This window comes from Somniosus microcephalus, chromosome 33 (genome assembly GCF_052327205.1).
Source record: "Somniosus microcephalus isolate GS21.2 chromosome 33, FLI_Smic_1.0, whole genome shotgun sequence".
Taxonomy (NCBI): domain Eukaryota; kingdom Metazoa; phylum Chordata; class Chondrichthyes; order Squaliformes; family Somniosidae; genus Somniosus; species Somniosus microcephalus.
In genome coordinates this window covers 31,351,078-31,378,325 of record NC_141019.1, presented here as the reverse complement: position 1 = coordinate 31,378,325, position 27,248 = coordinate 31,351,078, and the positions used below count along the sequence as shown (strand labels likewise).

Below are 27,248 nucleotides of genomic sequence, written 5' to 3'. Positions count from 1 at the left end.
AACATGCCCTCGAAAAAGCCTCGGCACCGCCGGGCACTTCAGCTAGTAACTCTATAAATGTAAGTCTTTCTTTCTTAAAACGGGTGTATTGATATTAAAAAAAGGTTTGCTGTGAATAAATGAGTTCACAATGGGTGTCAGTGATCTCTCCTGCCGTGTTGACAATGGAGTGCTCAAAATGGCTCCCCCCGACCAGCCTGGATGCGCGGACCCCGGCCCCCGGCCCGGTTGGAGACCCCAATCGGAATCCAGGTGCCCGGCGAACACTCGGCAGCGAAAAAGCGGCGGGAAACACGCGCGGGCCCAGCTCGCGCTCGTTCGTTCCCGCGAGAGGTTGAGCGAGATCGACCGGCGAGGGCGACACAAAGGCGGGATTGTCCACGCGAGTGAGCGGCGGCTTTAAACTGAGCTTCAGTTGGAGCTGTGCGAAGTCGCTGTGTGGAGAATTCGGGCTTGGCTGTCGGAGAAACCCTGCGAAATCCCAAATTCTCTATGCAATCGTCGTTCAGAGAAAGAGTATTTAAAACGGATTATTTTTCAATACATTTTTTGTAATTTTGTTTTACACAAGAGCAGCTGGCGATTTCCGGCAATATTTTTATTTCTAGAATTTTATTTTGTACTTTGCCATTTCTGAGCGGTAAGTTTTCCTTTGGGAAAAAATTGAACCTTTTCACCTGAGGAAAGACATTTTGCTTTGCTATATAATAAATACTTTATATTGTGTTTCTCCAGTTGCTGAACTTTTCTCGAGTTGGTAAGTTTTATCAGCTTTTTAAAGATATATTTGTTTTACTAGTTAAATATCTTTCTTGATAGAATAGCATATTACATCTTCTCATTTAGGATAATATAACTGCCATTATTATTAAGTATAATCTGATGAATGAAAAATCTGATACACTTCCCAGAAGTGTTTTTTTTTAGTGTATCCATGTGTTGCTTGGATTCATTGTTACATCATGGTGATGTAATGGCCCAAACAGGCCACCAGGCCCAGGATTGCTTTATCCAAACATGGTTAGTTCAATCTGACCTTGCAAGGACTGAAGTTTTGATGGTACAGCTTGGCTCTGGTACCTAAAGGGGCTAGAAATTCATCTCGGTCGGCCGGCCGATCCAATGCCGCCCGCTATGCACCACCGCCCGAGACGAATTTCTACGCCAAGGGTTGCCAATTTCCATTCAAAGCTGATGAAATCTGCATGCTGCCCCAATATTAGAGCATTGGCGTCTTACCAAGATGGGAGGGGATTTGTACTTGTACATGCAGGTTAACTGTCTGGATGAGGGCAGGAAAACTGATCTGCAATGGATCGCTTTGTCACTCAGATGGACCTCCTGCTAGGTCAACAAGGGAAGAACATTATTATCTTTGAATATGTTTGCAGGCTGGACGATCCCCTCATAACTATTATAGATGGCATGAACATGTTGGGAGATAGCAACAGACTTCCCACAATAGAGGAGTACTTAAACAATGCAAATTAGTGTGTTTTTTTTTACCAGTTCCATATGTTTATGTAGAAAGCTATGTAAAGGCCAAAGCCTATAGTGCAGTACATCATCAAAGTTGAACATGCTAGGAGAGAAGATACGGTAATTTAAGAAGAAGTAATTGGGTGATGCCAGGCTTGGGTTTTCAAAGCCTGAAGATTGTAGGAGGAAGTGAAGACTATGGGAAGTGAGGAGTTCCACTTTGAACTCCCGGGAACAAATGTGTTTAATTAGGAAATGGTGTGATGAGGCTTGATTTCAACACGGTGAGGATTTGTGGAAGAGGAAGAGTGTATAGGATTGTGTATTTGGAGCTTAGGAGGTACAAAAGAGGAAAGTTCAGGGGCGCAATGGCCACAAGTGCATAGATATCAACGAGAGAGGGAGAAGAAAGGTTGTTAAAAAATGTCCTGGCCAAGAGGATGAGAGGTTTGAGAAAAGCCACCCTGAATTTGGGGGGTGGAATTGGGCTTTATACTGAGTTGAGAGTTGTTGAAGGGGAAAAAATGTTTAATGCTAAAGAGAAAAAAATACTTTTTGGTGGCCCCACTGTTTTGTTCTGTCCATGGCCCATACATACAGGCCTGAAAGATTTTGCCCATCATTAGAGTCAGTCAGAATTGTAAAGGTAGGAATGAGAATTCCCAACATGGGCATCCCCATCCTATTGTGGTGGGAGCAGGTCTATAATACAAATGGACTAATGGTCAGCCTGGAAGTGAGTTGAGCAACAGGTTTTAATGGATCTGAAACTGAGTTGACCATTACAGATGGTCTAACTCGTGACCCAATAATGAGACCATAGTCAAACATAGCTCAGAATAATGCAGGAAGATTTCTACCTTTTGCTATTTATAACAAAATTGTAAATGTGTGTTTCAGAATGTGTCTACAATTTCACTATTAATATTAAACAGCAGAAAATTCCCCCAGTGTCTTTTTCCTTTTTAATTTCAACGGTGAAGTGAATAAAATCACTAGGATTGCTATAGTATGATATCTCAATTGTAGTGCTGATATCCAATATGATGGGTCTGAAGAGGAAATCATTTGGAAGGCCAACATTTTTACCTGGGACACGGAACTTGAAACAAATAATTGGCCCAGATTGGATTCCACTTGTCTTAACAGAACCAACAGCTAATGCACAGACCCACAAAGCAGTTTGCAACCTCTGTAGCAGATTTATTTCTGAGTTAAGATGAGCCCCCTCATTGCTGAAACAGTCAAAATGATTGCTATGGTGTAATATTACATTAAAGGCTGAATATCTCATGAGGTGCTGGTAACTAGAACTGAATGGGTCTCACTGCATTGTTACATGATAATTATTTCTATACATTATTAGCTGAGCTCTTGTGGCATTGCTCATGGGTAGTCTGGGGTCTGTAGCATGGTTATGATGTTTAGCTGCTAACATGGAGCTGTGTTTAACTTAGCCTGTCCCATTAGGCCACTACTCATGTACGTTCTGCATGGAAGTGCTCAAAATAGGCACATATTGAGGACAACAGTAGTCCAAGTTACTTGGCAAATGCATAGTTGGCCAAAAAATTATAGTTAATTTGATTATGAGTCATAGTTATACAGCACAGAAAGAGGCCCTTCGGCCCATCGTGTCTGCGCTGCCCATCAAGCCTTGTCTATTCTAATCCCATTTTCCAGCACTTGGTCCGTAGCCTTGTATGCTGTGGCGTTTCAAGTGCTCATCTAAATGCTTCTTGAATGTTGAGGGTTCCTGCTTCTACCACCCTTTCAGGCAGTGAGTTCCAGATTCCAACCACCCTCTGGGTGAAAAAGTTTTTCCTCAAATCCCCTCTGAACCTCCTGCCCCTTACCTTGAAACTATGCCCCCTGGTTATTGACCCCTCTACTAAGGGGAAAAGTTCCTTTCTATCTACACTATCTATGCCCCTCATAATTTGGTACACCTCAATCAGGTCCCCCCTCAGCCTTCTCTGCTCCAAGGAAAACAACCCCAGCCTGTCCAGTCTCTCTTCATAGCTGAAGCGCTCCAGCCCAGGTAACATGCTGGTGAATCTCCTCTGCACCCTCTCCAATGCAATCACATCCTTCCCGTAGTGTGGCGACCAGAACTGCACACATTTATTTTATATTATTTAAACTATATTGAAAAATTAAGAGTCATAAAGACATCAGTTGGATCCTGGTTTGGAGTATGCATTCATTCCATTAGTACAAGGCAACTGAATTAACATCAATTGATGCTATCTTTAGAGCAAATGATTTGCTGCCTGATTATCTCAACTTTGTATTTTTTTAAATCCCAGAAGTCAAAATGCATGTTTTTGAGGCAATCTGTGTGAGAACAAATCACTTTCCCTAATTGTCACTTGCCCAGTGTTGTTCATCTTCAGCTGCATCCATATAATTGTATTAATTCAGTTCCCTCATAATGTTGAGCTCAGAAACTCCCATTGGGGCATGTCCTCAGTATTCATTGTCTGCATTGTTGTTTTATAAAACGCTGAAATATCAGAGTCAGAAGAAATGCCTTATTGATTGTAATTTCTGCTAATAGGTTGAAATAGTTATTTTATGCTTTTCCAGTAGAGTTAATGAGCACTTTTTTTGGTTTTACAGATTAACATGGAACAGCCTGCAGTGCAAGGTGAGTGCTGAAATCAGGCTGGTTTAATGTTTCAGAGAAAATCTGTGTGTACATATATAGAAGTCTAGCATTTAGTGTACATCTATCAGACTTAAGACATCACACTTCAAGGTGTCAAAAGTAAGAAAAGAAAACCAGTCATTGCCTGCTGGTTTTCCTGACCTTGATAACTGACCTATCCTGAAGGGCAGCCGAGACTATTTACAAGCAGCTGCCGAAAGACAGAAACTTCCCTCAATATTTAACCTCTAGTTAATAGGATGTACCTATTTTGACCACTTCCCTTCAGGGAGTACCCAAGCAGTGGCTTTAAAGGAATAAGCCATGTTTGAACACAGCTCCATCTTAGCAGCTAACTGTGACAACCATGCTCCACACCCCTGACTACTTATGAGCAATGCCAATCCCACTCTCACCCCTCCCAAACCCCCCATTCTTGCCCCCCATCCCCCCCACTCTCACCCTTCCTATCCCCCCATGTTGGTATGTTGACCTTCGTAGCGAGAGGGTTTGAGTACAGGAACAAGGATGTCTTGCTGCAGTTGTACAGGGCCTTGGTGAGACCACACCTTGGCCTAGAAATTGGGTATAGCCCCGCCAGCTCGTTTGCGCCGAAAATTTTGCGCCCGCCGCGGAGCCAGTTGTGCCCGCCCCATATTCACTTTCAGCGCCCCAAAGCGGAACCGGGCGCTGTTCCAGGGTGTGGCCGCCCCGCTTGGGGCGCTGAAAGTGAATTTCAGCGCTGCCGGTCCCGCTGCGCCACCCGATGCGGTGCGGCAGGCTGCTGTACTGCAGGCCTCCCCCTTCTCTTAAGGGGGAGGTGCCTGCAACGGCCGGAGCCCCGAATGCGAGTGCCGGTAAAAGAGCCCGGCACAACGGAGAAGTGCCGGGCTCCACGGAAACCAGCCGGCAATGCCGCGGAGGGGGGTGGAGGAGGCCGGGGAAGGAGGTGCGGGCAGGTGGCCGCCGAAAAAGCGGCCGGCCGCACCTCCACCTTAAAGCGCCCCGCTAAGGCTGCTGTAAGGACCCGGTCTCCCGATGTTGTTAGCGGCCGCCACGGAAGAGGCGGCCGCTACTGAAGATGGGGATAGGCGTGGTTTCGGGCGGTACCGGGGCACTGCGCACACCGATGACGTCATCGGTGCCGGCGCAGCGCTACCGGCTAACGCCGATGTTAGGGCCCACCTAATTTCGGGCGCAAAAAAAATTCCGGCGCAACCCACTCTTTCGCCCCTAAGTGGGTGCTAACGCAACTGAATTTCTAGGCCCTTGAGTATTGTGTGCAGTTTTGATCACCTTATCTGAGGAAGGATGTTCTTGCCATGGAAGGAGTTCAGCGAAGATTCACCAGGCTGATCCCTGGGATGGCAGGAATGACGTATGAGGAGAGATTGGGTCGATTGGGCTTATACTCGCTGGAGTTTAGAAGAATGAGAGGGGATCTCATTGAAACTTTTAAAATTCTGACAGGACTGGACAGACTAGATGCAGGAAGGATGTTCCTGATGGTGGGGGAGTCCAGAACCAGGGCTCACAGTCTAAGGATAAGGGGTAAGCCATTTAGGACAGAGATGAGGAGGAATTTCTTCACCCAGAGAGTGGTGAACCTGTGGAATTCTCTACCACAGAAGGCAGTAGAGGCCAATTCATTAAATATATTCAAGAAGGAGTTGGATATATTTCTTAAGGCTAAAGAGATCAAGGGGTATGGGGAGAAAGCAGGGACAGGGTACTGAATTTGGATGATCAGCCATGATCGCATTGAATGGCGGAGCAGGCTCGAGGGGCCGAATGGCCTACTCCTGCTCCTATCTTCTATGAATGGGAGATTAGCTAGCAATATTAAAGACTGGATCTTATAACTAGACTGGTGAGAGTGCCTGGTGTGAGATAGATGTCGTGGAAACTTCATGCAAAGTCCACCGTTCTCCCTGGGGTGGATGGTTTATATGTTTTCAGCTGACACACTGTCATTCAAACACTAGTATTCCAGTAATAAACTACTTAAATGAGAAAAGTAGTTTTAGTACTGCAACAACCTACTGCATAAATAAGCACCTAAAACAGAAGTTTAATGGAAAATCGAAACATTAACATTTCTGCTTGACTTGCCATCCTTTCCCCTCCGTATTCTATTTTCTTGATTCTATTTTTATTTATGTAACTTTGTTCTTTTCCCCACATAATCTAAACTAATGTATCTTTTCTAACTTTACTTATTTTACTTCTTCTTGGCTCCCACCTTCCACTTTGGCGGTGTGTACAACTTTGTTTTTTTTTTAAAGGGTTTTGATTGGTTAAAAGCCAACTCCATGGTTTGTTATAATTGACATGGACAGAAAACAGAACAATAGCATTCCTGGATGATTAAATTCACCCTTGACATGCTGCGAGTAAATAGAATAAAATGTTACATTGCACTGTTTCCAGGACTTGTTTCAACACATTAGCTGCTGGGAGTGTGTCCTCTTTTTATTCTTGTGATTTTAGCCCATTTTGTTCCTGATTACTACTTTTCCAGTTTTGTGCAGACCATCAGCTGGGATGAAGCCAAGACAATCTTGATTGTGGCCTTCTCTTGTAGACCTCTCATCAGCTGTTATCAGCACCGTTCCGTATCAACCGACAGCAGATGCACTTGTATGGTGTTTCCTGTCAATTTTTGACAACCCTTCCCCAACATAGAGACACAGAGGGCTCCATCCAATAACCCAGCTGAGAACCAGCAAATGTAGTGATAAATGAGTTGCTGAGCTTGAATGACAGCCCAGGATGGGATTCAAGCTTGTGACGTCAGAATGGCAGTCTAGCGCTCTAGCACTGCAACTATCTTACCAGTATGTGTATGTTGTCCAGTAAACTCTGACACACTCCTGGTGCAGTATTCGCAAAGAAAATTCCAAAAATCTGAATCTGGAAAGGGTTTGAGTTTCTCATTGCTTTACTGTTTCATTTCCAGGCATCTTTTCTTTCTTATAGACTGTATTCCAAAGAAGAGCTGGGGTGAGATTATGGATGAATTGGATGAATTGGGTGAACTGGATTGTGGTAAGTGACAGGGAGAATGGATTGTTTCCATTTTCACAAAGTGGGTAGGGATTTTTTTTTTTTTTTTTTTTTTTGCATGCCTAAGCTTCAAGAGAATGTGTGAGAGTGTGTGAAAGTATGCCTCAGAGTGTGTAGGTAACTGTATTCATATAAAGTGAGAGTTAATACTTCAGAGGAAAGGGTTTTCCACTTCCTATTCAGTCTCACCATATAGTTTTTCACCACAAAGCTTTAAGATGCCCTAATGCATTGTTTAAATTATTGATTTTTAATTTTAAGAGTTTCCTCAATGGACCAGTGAGTAAATGATGACTCCAGAAGGATTGGTGCCACCAACACAAGCACTTCCCAGAATATTGCAACAAACATTCAACCTGCTCCCTAGCACTAGCACCCTGGAGAGTATAGTTAGTGAATTGGAGCAAGGAGCACTAGGTGGAGCACCACGTGCAAGTGGCGATGGCAAGAGAGAAAATTGAATCAGCTGGTGAGACTGTGAGCCCACTACATCTGCCAGCATAATGGGCATGGTCTTGGTTTCCTACTGACCTTGCCGTCGGAAGGGAGTTAAAGCCAAAGGCCTTTGGAGCATCTTTGAGTCTGTTACCAGCGGCATGAGAATGTGCACCTCTGACATAGAATCAGAGAATGGTTACAGCACAGAAGGAGACCATTCGGCCTGTCGAGCCCGTGCCAGCTCTCTGCAAGAGCACTTCAGCTAGTCCCACTCCCCCGCCCTTTCCCCGTAGCCCTGCAAATTTCTTTCCTTCAGGTACTTCTCCAATTCCCTTTTGAAAGCCATGATTGAATCTGCCTCCACTACCCTTTCAGGCAGTGCATTCCAGATCACAACCACTCGCTGCGTAAAAAAGTTTTTCCTCATGTCGCCTTTGGTTCGTCTGCCAATAACCTTAAATCTGTGTCCTCTGGTTCTCGACCCTTCCGCCAATGGGAACAGAGTTTCTCTACCTACTCTGTCTAGACCCCTCATGACTTTGAACACCTCTATTAAATCTCCCCTCAACCTTCTCTGCTCTAAGGATAACAACCCCAGCTTAAAGATTTAGTGCAGAATACCACGGAGTGAGTGGCATCTTCATGGCCCTCTGCAAGCGAGCTCCAAAGCTGTGAGAGACCACAGCACAGAGTTCTCTCATACTGTGACTGGTGCCCCTGAGACTTTGGGCACCCAGTTACAGGAGTCTGTTGTTGCTGGATTTGACAGACAGGGAAATTGTCTCGAATGAACAGTGACAGCTTCCTGCTCGTTTCTATTGGGAGGGACCTCATCTTGGGAGGCTGCTACACAAAGAGAAAAGGAATATGTGTTATCCTGATGTATGCTGGGCAAGGTTTTGCAGATAGTAGTAACGTCAATAGTGCAATGCTGTTGCTGGGCAGAGGTGCCAGCATGTTGCTGACTGAGCTTGAAGGGCTAGCAAGGAGAATTTGAAGAGACTACTTAACTTGTTGAGATAGCACAAAGCCACCAAGCTGACCTTGCCCACACCCTCAATGGCCTCCACCCCTGTGATTTGTCGGGTGATTTCATGGTGGCTGATGTGCAGGATAGTTGGGTACCCATCAATGTGAGTCCTCTCTTAGTGGGTGTGAGTAGTCTTCTCCTTTAACAACAAACAAAACCGATGCTTTCAGCATGAGGTACACCCCATTCTCTACTACAACAACACCAACTTGCATTTATCTAATGCCTTTAACTTGGAAAAACATCCCAAGGCACTTCACGGAGCATAATCAAAAGAATGGACACCAAGCCAAAAAGATTAGGAGGGGTGGTCACAGGGGTGGGTTTTAAGGAGGGGCTTAAAGAACGAGAGGGAGGTGGAGAGGCAGAGGGGTTTATGGAGGGAGTTCCAGAACATGGGCCCTAGGCACAGCCACCGAAGGGAGGAGGATGCTTGAGGACAGAGTCAGAGGAACGTAGACTTCGGGAGGAACGGGTGGTGGTAGGATTGGAGGAGGTTCTAGAGATAGGAAGGTGTGAGGCTTTGAAGTGATTTAAAAACGAGGATGAGAATTTAAAATTTGAGGCAGGGTGGTGGGTGGGTTTAGGAGCCAATGTAGGTCAGTGGGGACAGGGTAAGCAGCGCTTTGTGTAAGATGGATTACTGACATGAGCTGAAGTTTAGAGGGTGGAGGATGAGAGACCTGTCTTCTTGTGAAAGGATGACTACTCAGCATGCAAGTAGTTTGAGATGCCACAAGTATGCAGGTCAAAGTTCTTTGCGTTGCAAAGCTACTGCATGCTGACCGCTTGTGTGGTTCCGTTTGTGCTAACATTAATTTTACTTACCACCAGTCTGTGTTTCCTACATTAAATTACACACAGTCATAATGGATTTGAACATGATGACTATCCATTACTGGGGCAGATTGATTAAACCAACCTGCAACCACCAGCATTAAATTCCCTTGTACTCTGTATAATGCTGTACTTTACACTTTAAAGTAGATTTAAACACTGCTAACACTCATTGACTTATTCAGCAGCACTAACGCAAATAGAAGGTGCTTCATCTGTACTGCCTCAAATAACAAACGCAATGTAAGGCCCATTGGCTACTAAATTTTTATCTGTTCTTAATTATGTTTTTTATTTTTATGCGCAACTTTGTTAAATCATGGGAACCGTCCGTATCTGGAAATTACATAAATGGGTTAACTTAAGGAATTTGATAAAAATACATTAAGCATTCATAGGATAATATAGCACAGCACAATTTTGGGGCTTAAGCTGATTAAAATGTTGCACAGTACCTTTCTACCACAAAAAAACTTTCTTTATAATTAAACATTCTTACAAGAAAAGTTAAATAGGTTATTCTTGTTTGTTGACAAACGTTATTTTTTTCAAGAAAAAACTCACATCTTGAGACATTTTCTCTTTGCATTCCTCTCTTCCTGCAACATGCATCATCCCTGGTCACGGTGATGGGTGTGGTGACTTCGGCCAGACCTTCACCAAAGCAGCTCTGAAATCAACAACAACTTGTATTTATATAGCGCCTTTAACGTAGTATAATGTCCCAAGGTGCTTCACAGGAGTGTTATAAGACACAAAATTTGACACCGAGCCACATAAGGAGAAATTATGGCAGGTGACCAAAAGCTTGGTCAAAGAGGTAGGTTTTAAGGAGTGTCTTAAAGGAGGAAAGAGAGGTTTAGGCAGGGAATTCCAGAGCTTGGGGCCTAGGCAACAGAAGGCACAGCCACCGATGGTTGAGTGATTATAATCAGGGATGCTCAAGAGGGCAGAATTGGAGGAGCTCAGTATCTCGGGGGTTGTGGGGCTGGAGGAGATTAGAGATCGGGAGGGGTGAGGCTATGGAGGGATCTGAAAACAAGGATGAGAATTTTGAAATCGAGGCGCTGCTTAACCGGGAGCCAGTGTAGGTCAGCGAGCACAGGGGTGATGGGTGAATGGGACTTGGTGCGAGTTAGGACACGGGCAGCCGAGTTTTGGATCACCTCAAGTTTACGTAGGGTGGAATGTGGGAGGCCAGCCAGGAGTGCGTTGGAATAGTCAAGTCTAGAGGTAACAAAGGCATGGATGAGGGTTTCAGCAGCGGATGAGCTGAGGCAAGGACGGAGACGGGCGATGTTACGGAGGTGGAAATAGGCGGTCTTAGTTATGCCATGGATATGTTGTCGGAAGCTCATTTCAGGGTCAAATATGACACTATGGTTGCAAACAGTGTGGTTCAGCGTCACAGATGTTAGGGAGAGGGATGGAGTCAGTGGCTAGGGAATGGAGTTTGTGGCGGGGACTGAAAACAATGGCTTCGGTCTTCCCAATATTTAATTGGAGAAAATTTCTGCTCATCCAGAACTGGATGTCGGACAAGCAGTCTGACAATTTAGAGACCGTGGAGGGGTCGAGAGAAGTGGTGGTGAGGTAGAGCTGGGTGTGGAAACTGACACTGTGCTCTCGGATGATGTTGCCAAGGGGCAGCATGTAGATGAGAAATAGGAGGGGGGCCAAGGATAGATCTTTGGGGGACACCAGAGGTAACGATGCGGGAGCGGGCAGAGAAGCCATTGCAGGTGATTCTCTGGCTACAATTAGATAGATAAGAATGGAACCAGACGAGTGCAGTCCCACCCAGCTGAATGATGGTGGAGAGGAGTTGGAGGAGGATGGCGTGGTCAACTGTGTCAAAGGCTGCAGACAAGTCAAGAAAGACGAGGAGTGATAGTTTACCTTTGTCACAGTCACAAAGGATGTAATTTGTGACTTTGAGAGCTGTTTTGGTACTGTGGCAGGGGCAGAAACCTGATTGGAGAGATTCAAACATGGAGTTGCGGGAAAGATGGGCATGGATTTGGGAAGCAACAACATGTTCAAGGACTTTGGAGAGGAAAGGGAAGTTGGCTAGTCAATAGGAAGTGCGTAAGAGAGACTCTCCCAACAATATTCCTTCCATCCCAGTTGATTAGTGACTGGCCTCCCTATAGAGACAAGATCTGAGGCAGCATGTGTCCCATCCATATTGCACAGAGCTTTGATGCTTCAGTGCTCTGCATCATAATCCTCTCGTGGACAATTGTTGAAACCCATTGGTTGATAGTTCCGAGTGACTTGGTAGATGCATCTGTTGAAAATGAAGAACTGGAGAGGCAAGAAGGTTTTGCATTCCATTGAATGCCGCCTTCTAATTAAAATACAAATTCTTTATGATTCTTTACTCATTTTTCCCCTTTTGTCCTACTGTGCAAGCAGAAAGCGATAGAGAGTGGCATTAATGATTGCAGAGAGAGAGAGAGAGATGAAGCACAAGATTCCATGCAGCTCCAACTTAACAGCAGAATAATGCACTGTGCATTGCACAGTATAACACTTCTGTCCTTAAAACAGCGCCTTTTCCAACTTACCTTGCGTAACACTACAAAAGGTCTGAGATGCTTACAAAAAATGATTGTAGATAACGTCCCTGTGTTTTATCTTCTGCATCACCGCTCTTATCTTTGGCCAAGAAGGCAGGATGGTATCAGGTGGACGTAAAAGATCCCATGGCACTATTTCAAAGAAGGGTAGGGGAGTTATCCCCAGTGTCCTGGCCAATATTTATCCCTCAATCAACATAACAAAAAATAGTTTATCTGGTCATTATCACATTGCTGTTTGTGGGAGCTTGCTGTGTGCAAATTGGCTGCCGCGTTTCCTACAGTCACTACACTTCAAAAGTACTTCATTGGCTGTAAAGCGCTTTGAGACGTCCGGTGATTGTGAAAGGCGCTATATAAATGTAAGTCTTTTTTAAGGGTAGACATCTCCACACTGGCTGTCCATGCAGCTTTGTATCAGTCATCACTCTCTCCGACAATTCTTTTTCTACTCAAAACAGAGCACTTTGTTACCATTATTCCATCTCTGATAGCCAATCAAAAACAGGATGGATGTGGCTCACAAAGAACAAGAAGAGCTGAGGTTGTAATTCTAACTCTGGCTCTTTCAATCTGCTCTGAACCCTATCCACAAATTAGACCTCCGAAGTAACTCATTCTGTGAAAGAAGGTTCAATGTGACATAGTCCAATAGTAGGTGAAATTCATTTTGTTTGTGGTGACCCATATTCAACATACCTTTGTATGTCAGTGCAGTTTGTACACAAAGTACCTTTTGTAATAATGTTCTCTTTTTAAGGACATTCTGTATTTCAAGGTTTAAACTCAGACCATCCCTTGAAGACTGTTTCGTTTAACTTTATATATTTTTTTGTGAGCAATGTCAGTGCTGAGAAATGAAACACTTTTGCACTCTTACAAATGTTGGATCTGCGCCAGCTATTCTCAGATTCAGCGTCAACAGTCTCTCCTGTAAGTGGACCCCACATCCCTTTATGATCAGGGCTTTACCATTACTGACTAATATCTAGTCATACAATAGCATGAGTGGGAGGTTGTAACAAAGAAACCCCACATTGTGTGAATTGGATGCTGTAATCTCTCACATGCCTCCATGTGCATTTCTCCTATCTTCTGGAAGCTGACCTGATGAACACTCTAGTGAGACGAGACCAATTATGAACCAACAGGTGGATTTATTTTACATATATTATGTGAACGAACAGAATCGTATTTACATTGAATTTTAATATATGTTGTAATGATCCTTGTAAGATTGAAGATAACAAAGCAAGCCACACTATGTCAGCAGACTAAATATACTTTTCTGACTAGTGATTCCTTTGAAACTAGTCAGCACTAAATGCAGGCGGGGTAATTTCACACTCTGTCTGTCTTTTCTCTCTCAATATCTGCAGACTGACTCCTTTCTGAGTTGAATAGGAAATCAAAAGCTTGACCTCAGACCTGCCTCCAGCTCTCAGTGCCCAGTGATTGGCTAGTCAAGCTGCCAATTAAACCTGCTACCACTCTCGTAGGTTTGGGCTCCGGGTAGACAACCCACATTGAGCTCACATGAATGAAGCCGTTCCAACATATTACGTGTAAATCTTTGAGGGACTGTCTGTAATGAACCTCCGTTGTCTTAAGCTGACGTGATATGCTGGACGCACCACCCTGGACAGACATTTCACCTGAATTCTAATTCACGTTCCTGGAAGCTGTATGTTGTGAATTTAATTAATTGTGAGGTGAAGTTAACTTAATAGTCACATAGAATCATACAGCACAGAAGGAGGCCATTCGGCCCATCATGCCCGTGCTGGCTCTTTGAAGAGCAATCCAATTAGTCCCACTCCCCTGCGAGTTCCCCATAGCCCTGCAGATTTCTCCTTTTCAAGTGTATATCCAATTCCCTTTTGAAAGTTACTATTGAATCTGCTTCCACCGCCCTTTCAGGCAGTGCATTCCAGATCATCATAACTCACTGTAAAAAAAAAAAAAAAAAAAAAAAAAAAAAAAAATTCTCTCGCCTCTGGCTTTTTTGCCAATTATCTTAAATCTGTGTCCTCTGGTTATCGAGCCTCCTGCCAGTGGAAACGGCTTCTCCCTATCTACTCTATTAAAACCCCTCGTAATTTTGAACACCTCTATTAAATCTCCCTGTAACCTTTCCTGCTCTAAGGAGAACAGTCCCAGCTTCTCTAGTCTCCCCACTGAACTGAAGTCCATCATCCCTGGTACCATTCTGGGCACAACACTGGCTGAGGCCTAACCAGTGATTTATAAATTTATATATTTGTATACAACATCTTGATATAAATTCACTCAAATGTTTCCTAAGCCAAATAGTCAAAAATCCTGAAATGTGACATTATTTTGTCTTCCACTTTTGGCATCAAATGCTCCCCTGTTGGGTATTGGATCCCTCTATTCTGCCCCAATATTGTGCTAGTGCCCCAACAATGAGTTATAATCCCACCCTCGGAAGAGCACCTCATGCTGCACCAGTGCAAATCTTTCCATTGCCCATATGGGCAAATCTTTCCATTGCCCATATGGGCCATACTTACCGCTTCTCTGGATCAGGCTGCCAATTTGTGCGATGTTATGGCTTAATGCTGGTGATCTATATCCACTAATCTCTGGATTGACGCTGCCCAAACTCATTTCATATCGGGACCCTTACAGCAAGCAGAGGAGGAGACCTTCATCTTGTCTTCTGAGCTAGATTCGACTTTTTTTAGTTTTTACACGAGACGTTCTCCTTGGGTACAGTGTCACTGGCCACTCCCGTAAGTGGACTTTGTGTCCCCTACGAACCAGAGTGTGTCTTTACCCGCCCAATATCCAGGTAAATGTAGCGAGACCCAGGGATTAAATAGAGAATCCTTGCCACTGTACTCTGGCCTACTGGAATATATCATTTACTGTCATGTGATCTCCTTGACTTTGGAAGATGGAAGAATATACGCTCTATTGGCCCGAAACTCAGGATATAAAGCAACAGACAAATTTATTCAACATTAAACAAGTAAATGAATGGTACTCAGTGTCATAAATCTCATCATCGAGAAACTACCTATGAAATAACACTGGATGGCCAGCTGGTGGCGCCGTCCAAGGAGTATAAATACTCGGGCGTGGGCCCAGCTTGCCAGGGACATTTTGTAAGACGAGCTAGTGAAGTACAACTAGACCTCCATGTTCTGAAACAAGTTGATTAAAGCCTTGCTTTATACTCAAACCAAGTGCGTAGTGAGTTTTATTACGTCACTCAGTATAAACATTACTTAGTAAAAGCAATGTGTTTACAGCAATTACAATCTCAAAATATCAAAACAGCAAGGATGCTTCTCCTGTGCTAAACCTTAACACAGAATTGATATTTGAAAAATCATTCAGTAACTTCTTAGGTGCTGTGAGGAGGATGCCGAGAAACTCCAGGATGATTTGGACAGGTTGGGTGATTGGGCAGAAGCATGGCAGATGCAATATAACGTGGATAAATGCGAGGTTATCCACTTTGCTGTCAAAAACAAGAAGGCAGATTATTATCTGAATGGCAATAGATTGGGAGAAGGGGAAGTGCAACGAGACCTGGGCGTCCTTGTGCACCAGTCGCTGAAGGTAAGCATGCAGGTGCAGCAGGCGGTTAAGAAGGCAAATGGTATGTTGGCCTTCGTAGCGAGAGGGTTTGAGTACAGGAACAAGGATGTCTTGCTGCAGTTGTACAGAGCCTTGGTGAGACCACATCTTGAGTATTGTGTGCAGTTTTGGTTGCCTTATCTGAGGAAGGATGTTCTTGCCATGGAGGGAGTGCAGCGAAGATTCACCAGGCTGATACCTGGGATGGCAGGAATGACGTATGAGGAGAGATTGGGTCGATTGGGCTTGTACTCGCTGGAGTTTAGAAGAATGAGAAGGGATCCCATTGAAACGTATAAAATTCTAACAGGACTAGACAGACTAGATGCTGGAAGGATGTTCCCAATGGCCAGGGAGTCCAGAACCAGGGGTCACAGTCTAAGGATAAGGGGTAAGCCATTTAGGACAGAGATGAGGAGGAATTTCTTCACCCAGAGAGTGGTGAACCTGTGAAATTCTCTACCACAGAAGGCAGTTGAGGCCAATTCATTAAATATATTCAAGAAGGAGTTGGATATATTTCTTAAGGCTAAAGGGATCGAGGGATATGGGGAGAAAGCAGGGACTGGGTACTGAATTTGGATGATTTGATCGCATTGAATGGCGGAGCAGGCTCGAGAGGCCGAATGGCCTACTCCTGCTCCTATCTTCTATGTTTCTAAAACACTGCCAATAAAAACCTCCTACCCCAAAAAGACCCCAGAGCGTCAATAACATATGATTTTTGAATTGAATGGGATGCCTTGATTCAATGATCTGTGCCAACTACTTTGAATGACCTGTTTGATAGGTCCCCATTCAGGTACAATAGCGGCAATCAAACCACGCGTACTAAGTACTTCCTAAACGACACTAGTGCCCTGCGGTACAATTATTCGCCAGAATGTAAAGTAAATTCTCTGAAAAATCAGCGAGCAGTAACCAGTTCTAACCTTGTGTATACCATGACCCAAGAAATAAATGAGTGCATCAAAAATTGAAAGTCTTCATTTTTGTCGCAATTGCTTCTCTGGATGAGGAGGCTGTCAATTTGTGCCAAATTATGGGCAACTTGATGCTATTGACCCACGTCCACAATATCTGGGTTGACGTTGCCCAAACTGATTTAATAAAGGACCCTTACAGCAAGCAGAGAAAGGCGACTTTATCTTCTGGGCTAGATTTGAATCCAGGCTCCAGGAGTAAAATGGTAATATCCTAATCCACTGTGCCACCATGTCTCTCATCAAATCCAGCTAACCATGTCCAATTGTGTGACATCTTCCATGGCACTACAGGGTGCATTCTATGCATGTCTGATTAGTTGAGGATGTTAATACTCACCGATGATGTCCTTAACCTGCAGTTTACTATTGGCTATTTTAATGCTTGTAAACAATAGGTACTTTCATTATTTAATTTTATGCAATGCGTCAATAGGTTAGGCAGATTTTCTGCCGCCTTGTCTGTCTGACACTCTATCTGTCTGCACACATTCATCTCAGTGAGGGCTGGTGCTGGGAAATGAAATATGTTTTGACTTTGCATTGAGTTACAACATGAGAGTGGGAAATTATACACTTCACTCCACAATTTACATTTATATAGCACCTTTTACGTAACAAAATGTCTCAAAGCGGTTTATAGGTGGACACCGAGCAGGAAGTTGTAGAGACATTAGGGGAGGTGACCAAAGGTAGATTATAGAAGTAAATTTTGAGAAGGCTTTTGAAAGTGAGGAGAGAAGTAGCAAGGGGAAGGGGTTTAGGGAGTGAGTTCCGGAGTGTAGTGGCTAACGGGTCTGCCACTGTGAGGGTGCCAGTCAGTTCCTTCTGTAACCTCTAGATGGCACCTTCACTTGTTTGTTTTCCAGCCCTTTGTTAATTGTTCCTAGCTTCCTGTGTTTATGCTTAACGGCCTGTTAGCTGTTCATGGGTTGCACCTGGTTTTCTTGGTATATAAGTTCTGTGGTTGCTTCATTCCTCGCTCAGTCCTAGCCGGGTAGCCTAGCCCTTGCTCTGTGGCTCCTGACTTAACTAGTTGGTTGCCATAGTTCTCTCGAGCTTTGTATTTAAGATGTATTCTCGAGTTCTGTATTTAAGATGTAACTAACTTTGTGTTCTTGTTGTTCTTAGTCTTGATAAGGTGCTTGTCTGGACTGGCGTGTTGCCATGCTGGCGCTTGTCTTGAGCTCTTGAGAAGCCTGTTACCCCTGCGGCAGCCCCTCGTGATAGCTTGTCTCGAGTCACGTCTCGGCAAGCTGGTTGCGCTTGTGGTAAGCTTATCCCAGCTCAGTATGGACAAGTATGATGCCTCATGGAAGCTGTCCTGAGTCCCTATTCTTGACTAGCCGTTTTGTAACTTGTCTCGAGTTCTATGTATATTGTTCTTGTCTCGAGTTCTATGTATTATCTGGTGTTTTGCTGTCTCGAGCTCTTACGTATGCTGTTGTGTTTTCTTGTATGAATCTAGTTATGTGTGAATCTAGTTAAGTAATGAATAAAGTACTGTTCCTTAAGATTGTATACCTGCCTCTAGCCTGGTTTCTGCACTTGGGTCCAGAACCTACCATGCCTGGCGAGCACGGCCCCGTACTTACACGACCCCGTGGCTCCCCAACCCTGACAGCCACTGATGGTGGACCAAGTTGGGAGGGTCAGTAGACCAGATTCAGAACATTGAAAAGTGTGTGCTGCAACATAGGGGTAGAGAAGATTGCAGCGGTATGGTGGGAGAGAATTGAAGGTGAGTACAAGGATTTTGAAGCTGATCTACTGGGGACAGTAAACCATTGAGTGTTGATGAGAACAGGGTATCGGACAGGATGTGGGCTGCAGAGTTCTGAATGAGTTTGAATTTGGTGTAGGGTGGAAACCTTGTGGATGATCATATAGTCAAACTTGTATAGCTATTAATCAGTAATACTGTACCTATAAAAACAACAGTTAATAAGGCAATGAGGTTAAAGTGTGCAGTTAGATGTTAAGTAGCTGCTGGATAAAGGATGGATTTTCTTTTTACTCAAATTGCCGGTAGTTAAATTGCCCCTCCAAGTATGGCGAGCAGAGCCTTGGAACTAAAAATGTTGTTCAAACTGGGCTTTCCCATTTCAAATGAAGGCTTAAAATTACAACATTGTGGATCTGGTTTTCCTGTTTCCTGATCACCCCAGCACACGCTCTACTTGAATGCTGCTGAATCTGGCTGTATTTCTTAGTTCAGCTGTTTTACATATCACGAGGAAAGGGAATTTGGCACTGGTGGCTGCTGCTTGTGTCAGCAGCAAAATCCACTGCTTCTGCACAGTGCAGCATCACTGCAGAAAAAAATCTGATCCCTCATTGAACCAATATATGAATAGTTAGATAACACCTAAAGGTAAGTTGCTGACTGCCCCTATAAGGATCCTCCAATTTGAAACTGCAGCCTAGCAATTCCTGAAAACCAGTTTCCTTAAGTGTACCGCCAAATAGACAGCGGCCCAGTGTTAGCACCTGAAAATGACTTGGAAAGGGTTGTGACATCATTTCCATGTAATTTAAATGCTCAGGCTGGATCTTTGTGCCCCTGCCCATTTAGTCTCAGGAAATGCACATCATTTGCAAAAGGGGTGGAGACCCTATTTCTTTTCTGTAACGCCCCAGGAACTAGTGTACACAGGGCAAAACATACAGGAAAATGGTGTATCTAAAGTACAAATGAGGCTAGCACCTATTGACAGACAGATACACCTGGTGTTACATTCAACAACATATGCTCAACTCACCACATTAAACAAACATTGTTGTAATATTAAATGGAAAAAAATGTAATGCTGTGTTCACTATACTAGGAAATACAAGGGAAGATTTTACACTTCATAATGGGAAATTGTGCGGCCCAAGCCCGTAATTTTCATCCATTTTACTGGACAGAAAATCACATGCTGGAGGTGTGCAATTTCCTGATCTGTGCTCCTGGCAAAGTGGAAAATGCCCGTATAATTTTCAAACACCTGCATGTTAAAGATTTAAAACAGAGGCTGGGTGGAGGATCACAGAATTTTATAACTATATGTACCGAAACAGGCTATTTGGCCCTTCAAGTCTGCACTGGTGGTTTTCTCCACATAAGCCACCTAGTCTTAACCTACTCTCTTGCTTGCTTACTCCCCTTGCCCTTTAATATTCCTCTTTTGCAAGCAATGACCTAATTCCCTTTTAAATTAATTTATGGACTCTGCTTCAGCAACAGTTTGTAGCAAAGAATTCCACATTCTAATCGTCCTCTGTGTGAAGACATTTTCTAACCTCCCCTTTAATTCTTTCTGTGATTATCTTAAATTTGTGCCCTCTCATTGCCATCTCACTGATCAGTGGAAACAACTGATCACTATTTACCTTTTCATAACCCATCATAATCTGGAAGAGCTTCTCGGCTCCAAAGAGAAAAGCCCTAACTTCTCAAGTCTCCCTTCATAACTGTAACCCATCATCCCTGGTAACATCCTGGTGGATCTACACTGCCCCTTCTCCATTGCTTTTATATCCTTCCTATAATGGGGTGGCCAAAACTGTATACAATTCAAGTTCAACATTATGTCTTTGCTTTTGTATTCCATGCCTCTCAATACAAATCCAGAGATTCTGTTTGCCTTTTTATCACCTGACCTGTGTACCTGCACAAGGTCCCTCTGCTCTTCTATTACATTTCAAATCTTACCATTTAAAGTGTTAAAGTGTATTTCCTTTCCCTATTTTATTTTACCCCAAAGTATATTACTTCATACTTCTGTACTTTAAATTGCATCTGCCCACCCGGCCAGCCTATTTATATCCTCCAGCAATCTTTCACATAGATCAGCCATAGACTAATTGAATGGCGGAACAGGATCGAGGGGCTGAATGGGCCTATTCCTGTTCCTCCTCATAATTTACCATACCTCCCAATTTGGTGTTTTGAGCAAATTTTTCTCTATTGTTTCCTCAATTCCTAAACGCAATGGGGTTGGATAATTAAGTAGCCTGGCTAGCCTTGAAGTGTGCTGGGTGAATTGTGAAATGCATGAGGATTAATGAGCTGCACATCAGGGGAGATTGAAAGATTGGTATCATTTGCTACCATTCAGATGTCAATAGAGTCATGGTTATGTTACTGGACTATTAATCCGGAGGCCTGGACTAATAATCCATCCCACCATGGTAGTTTGAGAATTTGAATTCAGTTTTAAAAATTTGAAAATAAAAAGCTGGCATCAATAAAAGTGACCATGAAGCTGTCAGATTATCATAAAAACCAACTGGTTCACTGATGTCCTTTAGGGAAGGAAACTTCCTGTCCTTAACCAGTTTGGCCTATATGTGACCAAGCAAGCCACTCAGTTGTATTAAACCACTACCAGTGGTTCAAGAAGAAGGCCCACCTAAGGATGGGCAATAAATACTAGCCTTGCCAGTGATACCACATCCTGAGAATGAGTTTTTAAATATTGGAGGAAAATTGGGAGAAGAAAAGTAATGGCAGGGGAGAAATTCCACTACCATGGAATTGTGGTGCGTTAGGGACCCAGCACCTTTTTAAGAAGTAATCAAAACTACTTGGATCGATCTTTTATTGACTAATGCTTTATCTTCATTCTGTAATTATAGATGGCGCTGAAAGTTTACAGGCAGTCAATCAGTGAGTATTTTCTCTCTTCCTTGCAATTTAGTACAGCTGCCTGCCTCAGTAAGAAGCTCTGTGGGATCTGTGACCTGCTTAAGGGTACTTCCTAATTGTAGAGATGTGGTCATCCTGGTTGTAGAGATGTCTGCACTGGTTAATGGTTCCTCTTGATGCTATCTGAATGTGTCCACTAGTTAATGGTTCCACTTGATGCTGTTGGGATATGTGTGCTCTTGAGGACTCTTGTCACTGTGATTGACCAGGAATAGCTGGACAAAGTCAGCTTTCTCCTTCTCCTGGAGAGGAAGCACATTGGGGGAATTCTCCTCCATGATCCTGCCCAAAATTGGTGGAGAATGAGGGAAAATTTTGCGTTTGAGTCCGAGTGGCATCTCACCGCCTCAGCCAGAATTTCCCTCCCCCTGCCCCCACCAGGACCCCTGCTGGCTGCACTTTCCCTGCCTACCGCATGCAAATAGCATGTACTCCTATCTTCAGAACGCTTCTGCCCCTTTAAGGTTCTTCGCCACAACCTTCTGGTGCTGCAGGAAAATGGTCAGGTTGAGGCGGATCCAGAGGGGCGGGAAGAAGTCTTGCCCCACCTGAACTCCGCCCCAAAGAGGAGAATCTGGCACTTTTTATCTGGTATGCAATTTCTTGACTGACAAGGAAAACACCCAAGAAAAGAAAGGAAATGTGAGTGATGGAAAAGCCCTGGGACTCAACCGTACAACCTTGGCTGGGAATCAAGTGCTGAGCTCTTTCAACTACCAGACCTCCTAAGTTCCATTTTCAAATCTCAGCTGGCAGAACGCATCCTGTCTTCACAGAATCACAGAAACCCCACAGTGCAGATAGAGGCCATTTCGGACCATCGAGCCTGCACCGACACATATCCCACCCGATCCCAGTATCCCCTACACCAACACATATCCCACCCTATCCCCGTAACCCCACGTATTTAATCCCCCTAACACTAAGGGTCAATTTATCATAGCCAATCAACCTAACCCGCACATCTTTGGACTGTGGGAGGAAACCGGAGCACCCGGAGGAAACCCACGCAAACACGGGGAGAATGTGCAAACTCCACACAGACAGTCACCCGAGGCCAGATTCGAACCCGGGTCCCTGGCGCTGTGAGGCAACAGTGCTAACCACTATGCCACCGTGCTGCCAACGCATCCTGTCTTCATTGGTGACCTCAAAGATGCTTGATACTTGGATATTTTTACTCTATAAAATATCTGTCTTGCAGATCTCTCATCAGTGAAGAAATTAGAGATCTGCTCCTTGAATATGAGAAGCGTTATGAGGCTATGGTATGTCATTCATATCCTTGTATCTACAGATGAGCAATAACCATCTGTATCACTGAGATGTTACTTACACCTCTGAGGTGGTTTCTACTGTTATTGTTCCAATTGGCTTTATTTGATGAGATGTACTGAAAGTGATGTAAAATATCATTGTTTCTAGTTTGGCAAAACTAAAAAGTAAAATAAATAAAACTGCATCAAAGGTTTTGTGCCTTAAAGGTGTAAGTTCCAAACGGTTCACTTGTCGATTGATGTTACAATGCAGTAAGGAAAGAAATGGTAAATGTTAATAAAGTTATGTATATTGTGTAATAATGTAGAACTCCGTGAGGTACCATCCGTAAAGTATGTATACTGCTGGGGATAGGGATTTGAAAAAGCTTACATAAGCATACAGGGGAGGGAGTGTTAGTGAGAGCATACATATGCCCCTCTCCTTTTTCTGTTTCTTTTTGCAGCAGCTGATTTTTTTTTTTTAAAGAGACAACGATGTTTAAGCCAAAAGTAGAAAAAACGAAGCAAGGTAACCACTCAATTACTGATGGGAGTACTGACTGGAACAGGAGGACAGTCCACGAGACTTATTTCCCCTGAAATTTTCTTCTGGATTACTGAAAAGTGCCTCTTTCTCCTGTTAAAAGGTTATTTATGGGATTGTCTCTCTGGTGATGGTGTAGTGGGTGGAGGAAGTGTAAGGCAGAGAAGGAAAGGCCAGCAAAAGCTGCAACCCTGGTTGCTCCTAACTGTGCTATCTTAGAACCTGGACTGAAAGAGGGACTCTGTGGGAAACTCCTTGGTGATGCTTGAGCCATCTTTAGCGATTGAGGAAGAATTGAAGCTGAAACCAGGACCTGGCCCCATAAATATCCCCCTTCCATCAGCACCGACACGAATGCATCAGTGGTAAAACAGTCCCACCCCCACAAACACAGAGAGCCGTAGGCAGTAAACCAAATCCAAGAAAATGCTGGCCTTCAACAAGCTTTCAAATCATTGTTCAGGAAGGAGAAGATGGAGCTGATGCTGGAGGCGCTGCAGTACTTGAGAAAGACATTTACAACTGCAATTGGCACCATTTATAAGGGTTTTTGTGGGGGAAGGGTTGATTAAAGTGTACATACTTGGGAGGTATTAAACCCATTTGATTGGCAATGGGGGGTAAACAAATTGTGATTTTTGGATTATACATTTTATGGGCAGGCCCTAGCATTAATTACAGAGAAAGAAATTAAGACTAATGAAAATATCTATGAAAATGCAAAGATATGCTTTCTGTAAGTAAATACATTTGTTATTGTTGACAGTAATTCTGGTTCCTCTATTTTATGGCCTCAATATTTAGGAAAAGGAAAGGAAACATCTCAAAACAAAGGCAAAATTCCTGAAGGTAGATAGATTTGTAAAAATATTTATGTTACTGTCAAAAGGAGTCTAGGTCATCTGTTCTTGTTGTTCCTTGGCAAAAGGACAGTAAAACTAGAAATTCAATACACAAAGCCCACGAGTTTCTGATCTCATTTGTACCATCTGTGGGATAGTTGAACAGAAATGAAGCACAGGAAGCATTGAAGGGTAAGTCACTTGACACAGCTATAGCACACCTCATGGCATTGGTAGAGATTTGGGAGCAGGTCACCTACCGGTCCTTTTGATCCAGGAATGATGCATGGTGTGCAGTGAGATCTGAAGAGGGAGATAAAGCAGAAAATGTAAGTCATTCCCAGTGTTATGGTTGTCATTTTGGTAAAACTTCAATAAGTAATAATCACCTACAGGTTGCTGTCTTCTAGGAACATAGAAACAGGAGTAGGCCATTCAGCCCCTCCGCCATGCAATTAGATCATGGCTGATCTGTATCTTAACTCCATTTACTGCCTGGGTTACATGCTGGCTGAAAATATCATGTTTTTCAACTTAAGGCAGTAACTTTCCTTGCTCCAAACTTCTTCTCTCCTTAGGCAGTCCCTCGGAAATGAGGATGACTTGCTTCCACACTAAAAATGAGTTTTCAGGTGACTGATGAGTCCAATGCGGGACCTACAGTCTCTGTCACAGGTGGGGTAGACGGTGGTTGAAGGGGTGGGTGGGTGGGGTGCTTGGGTTGACGTGCGCTACTTCCGCTGTTTGCGCTTGGCTTCCGCTTTTTCCCGGCGAAGAGACTCGATGTGTTCGGCACCTTCCTGGATGCTTCTCCTCCACTTTGTGCGGTCTTGGGCCAGGGATTCCCAGGTGTCGGTGGGGATGTTGCACTCTTTCAAGGAGGCTTTGAGGGTGTCCTTGAAGCGTTTCCTCTGCCCACCTGGAGCTCTCTTGCCGTGTCGGAGCTCCGAGTAGAGCACTTGTTTTGGGAGTCTCGTATCGGGCATGCGGACGATGTGGCCCGTCCATCGGAGCTGATCGAGCGTGGTCAAAGCTTCGATGCTGGGGATGTTGGCCTGAGCGAGAACACTGACGTTGGTATGCCTATCCTGCCAATGGATGGCTGAAAATATCATGTTTTTCAACTTAAGGCAGTAACTTTCCTTGCTCCAAACTAATAGCATGTGTATTGATGATTATGGGGGAAGTGAGTCAGAAATTTTAAGGTTGAACTGATTCTAGGAGACATGGGTTTGGCCTTGGCTCCTAGAACCACACCACGAGTTGAGTCAGTGGTCTGGTCTTGGTTCTTCCAGCCAGAATTCAGCCTAGCCTTGATTCTCCATGTGAGGGCTTGAGTCAAGTCAGGAGTCTGGGGTGGTCTATCAAAACCAAAACTCAAGACAAAGCAATGAAATATAATAAAACACATTAATTTCAACAATAATATGATATCTATGTTTGAGAAATAATAAGCATAAGATACTGAGTGATATTAAATTATTTATTATTTAAAATGTTGCGTTTGGGCCCTCTACTGGCAATCTAATTGTCCATTCAATCCCTGTCACTTTCCACCAACTTGATTGGTCCAAGGCAATCATGTAACTCATGCTACCATCATTTTTCTCGCAACTTGATTAGTCTGTGGGAATTAGTCTACCAGAAGGTTGGCAGCCATTACTAATTACCGTTTTAGATGTGAATGAACTTGAAGTCGCTTCATTTGTTTTGCAATGTCTTTTTGAAGATGCAACCATTCTGTGTGATTTTTAACTTTTTATTTAGCCGCAAGTGCTCAGTTATCTAGTTATTTTTAGACTTTTAGCTCCTTATTTTTTGTAACAGTTTTAACTTAGGTAAATGATTTGAGTCTGCCTCAACATTCCATTGGGTGCGCCAAGATCTGAAGAATATTGTTGTCCATGAACACTCTTCTTTTCTTCCATCCTTATAGCTCACCAAATTAGAAGTGATTGAGCAACTGGAAAGCAGGTAAGGGAATGTTCCCAAAACATAAAAACTATGGGGGAAAAATTCGGTTGGTTGCGCCACCCATTAGCGCCTTAAGAGGGCGCTAAGTGGGGCGCAAGCCAACTGGCGCCCGGGCGCGGCACTGCCCACGCACCCGCTAAATTCCGCGGGACGTTAGTGGTGACGTCATCGGTGTGCGCAGCGCCTCGCTGACGCCCCGGCCGTGATATTCGGCAGCGCCCCCTGATTTACCGCCGGACGCTATGTCCGACGGGGTCAGGGGGGCCTACCTGCGGCCGGGGAGGTGCAAATTAAAGGCGAGGTGCGGGGCGGCCATTTTTGTTGTTGGCCGCCTGCCTGCGCTCCCGTCCCCGGCCTCCCGAACGCCCCCCCCCCCCCCCCCCGCCCCCGCGGAGTGCCGGCTGCTCTCCAAGAGCCCGGCACTTCTCTTCGGTGCCGGGCTCTTTTGCCTGCACTCCCGATCCTCGGGGGCCCAGCTGGGCCCCAGATCGCGCTGCACAAGGCCCCTCCCCTTTAAGAAGGGGAGGAAGGCCTGCAATACCGCAGCGCGACGTGCCGCAGCGTGTGGCGCTGCGGCACGTTGCGCCATGATATTCACTCGCAGCGCCCCAAGAGGGATGCGAGGCGCCTCCAGTAGCGCCACGCTTCCCTTTGGGGCGCAAACGACCAATTTCCGGTGCGGGGGCGCGACTGTTTCCGGGGCGCTACTTTTAGCGCCCTGGCGAGGTTAGCGCCCCAAACGGGGCTATACTCAATTTCTTCCCCTATGTATCTAATGGATGACCCTAACACGGATTGGGATTGGGATTGGGATTGAGCCTGTCATATTTTAATAGATGTGGATGTTACAATATGGATGTAGTAAAGACATGGTAACAAGTTAATAGTTAAATGTAGTCAACACATTACTACTGATCTAATCTCCAATGTTGGGGATTCAAACTAATTGAGGAAACCTAGTTTCATTTTGGATTACTATTTTTTAATTGAGAAAGCTAGGAGAAAAGCCAAGCCCCATAGTGTGAGCATGGTATTGTTTCTTGCCTGATGTGCAGGGAGCACCATTCTGTGGCCAATCCACAGTCTTAGCATAGGCTTACTGCACTTTTTGTGCAATACCCTCATTAAGGGTCACAAATTGGTGGTGCCATTTCCAGTGCTTAGCTCCAGGAATGCACTGACGCTGTTGTGTGCCCATTTAAAATGGGCACTGCATTGAAGGCACCGCCAGCCATTTTGGAGGTTATTTTGCTGCAGTACTT

The 27,248-nt window shown here is 44.3% G+C and overlaps 1 protein-coding gene across 6 annotated transcripts in view; it reads left to right on the top strand.

The window, feature by feature from the left end:
• The first annotated feature begins 360 nt into the window (after positions 1–360).
• The window catches only part of LOC147097095 (uncharacterized), a 58,181-nt gene continuing 31,293 nt past the window's right edge, over positions 361–27,248 (top strand). The window contains exons 1-8 of one of the 6 annotated variants that reach the window (XM_085972921.1): positions 361–640; positions 736–757; positions 4,102–4,129; positions 7,109–7,177; positions 21,298–21,328; positions 22,572–22,635; positions 23,975–24,019; positions 25,949–25,986. In XM_085972921.1, coding sequence (XP_085829047.1) covers positions 4,108–4,129; positions 7,109–7,177; positions 21,298–21,328; positions 22,572–22,635; positions 23,975–24,019; positions 25,949–25,986 — 269 coding nt within the window. In that variant the 5' untranslated portion in view covers positions 361–640; positions 736–757; positions 4,102–4,107. Of the gene's footprint in view, positions 641–735; positions 758–4,101; positions 4,130–7,088; positions 7,178–21,297; positions 21,329–22,571; positions 22,636–23,974; positions 24,020–25,948; positions 25,987–27,248 lie in introns of all 6 variants that reach the window. The other 5 variants (XR_015074484.1, XM_085972919.1, XM_085972922.1 and 2 more) reach the window with 5 other exon arrangements.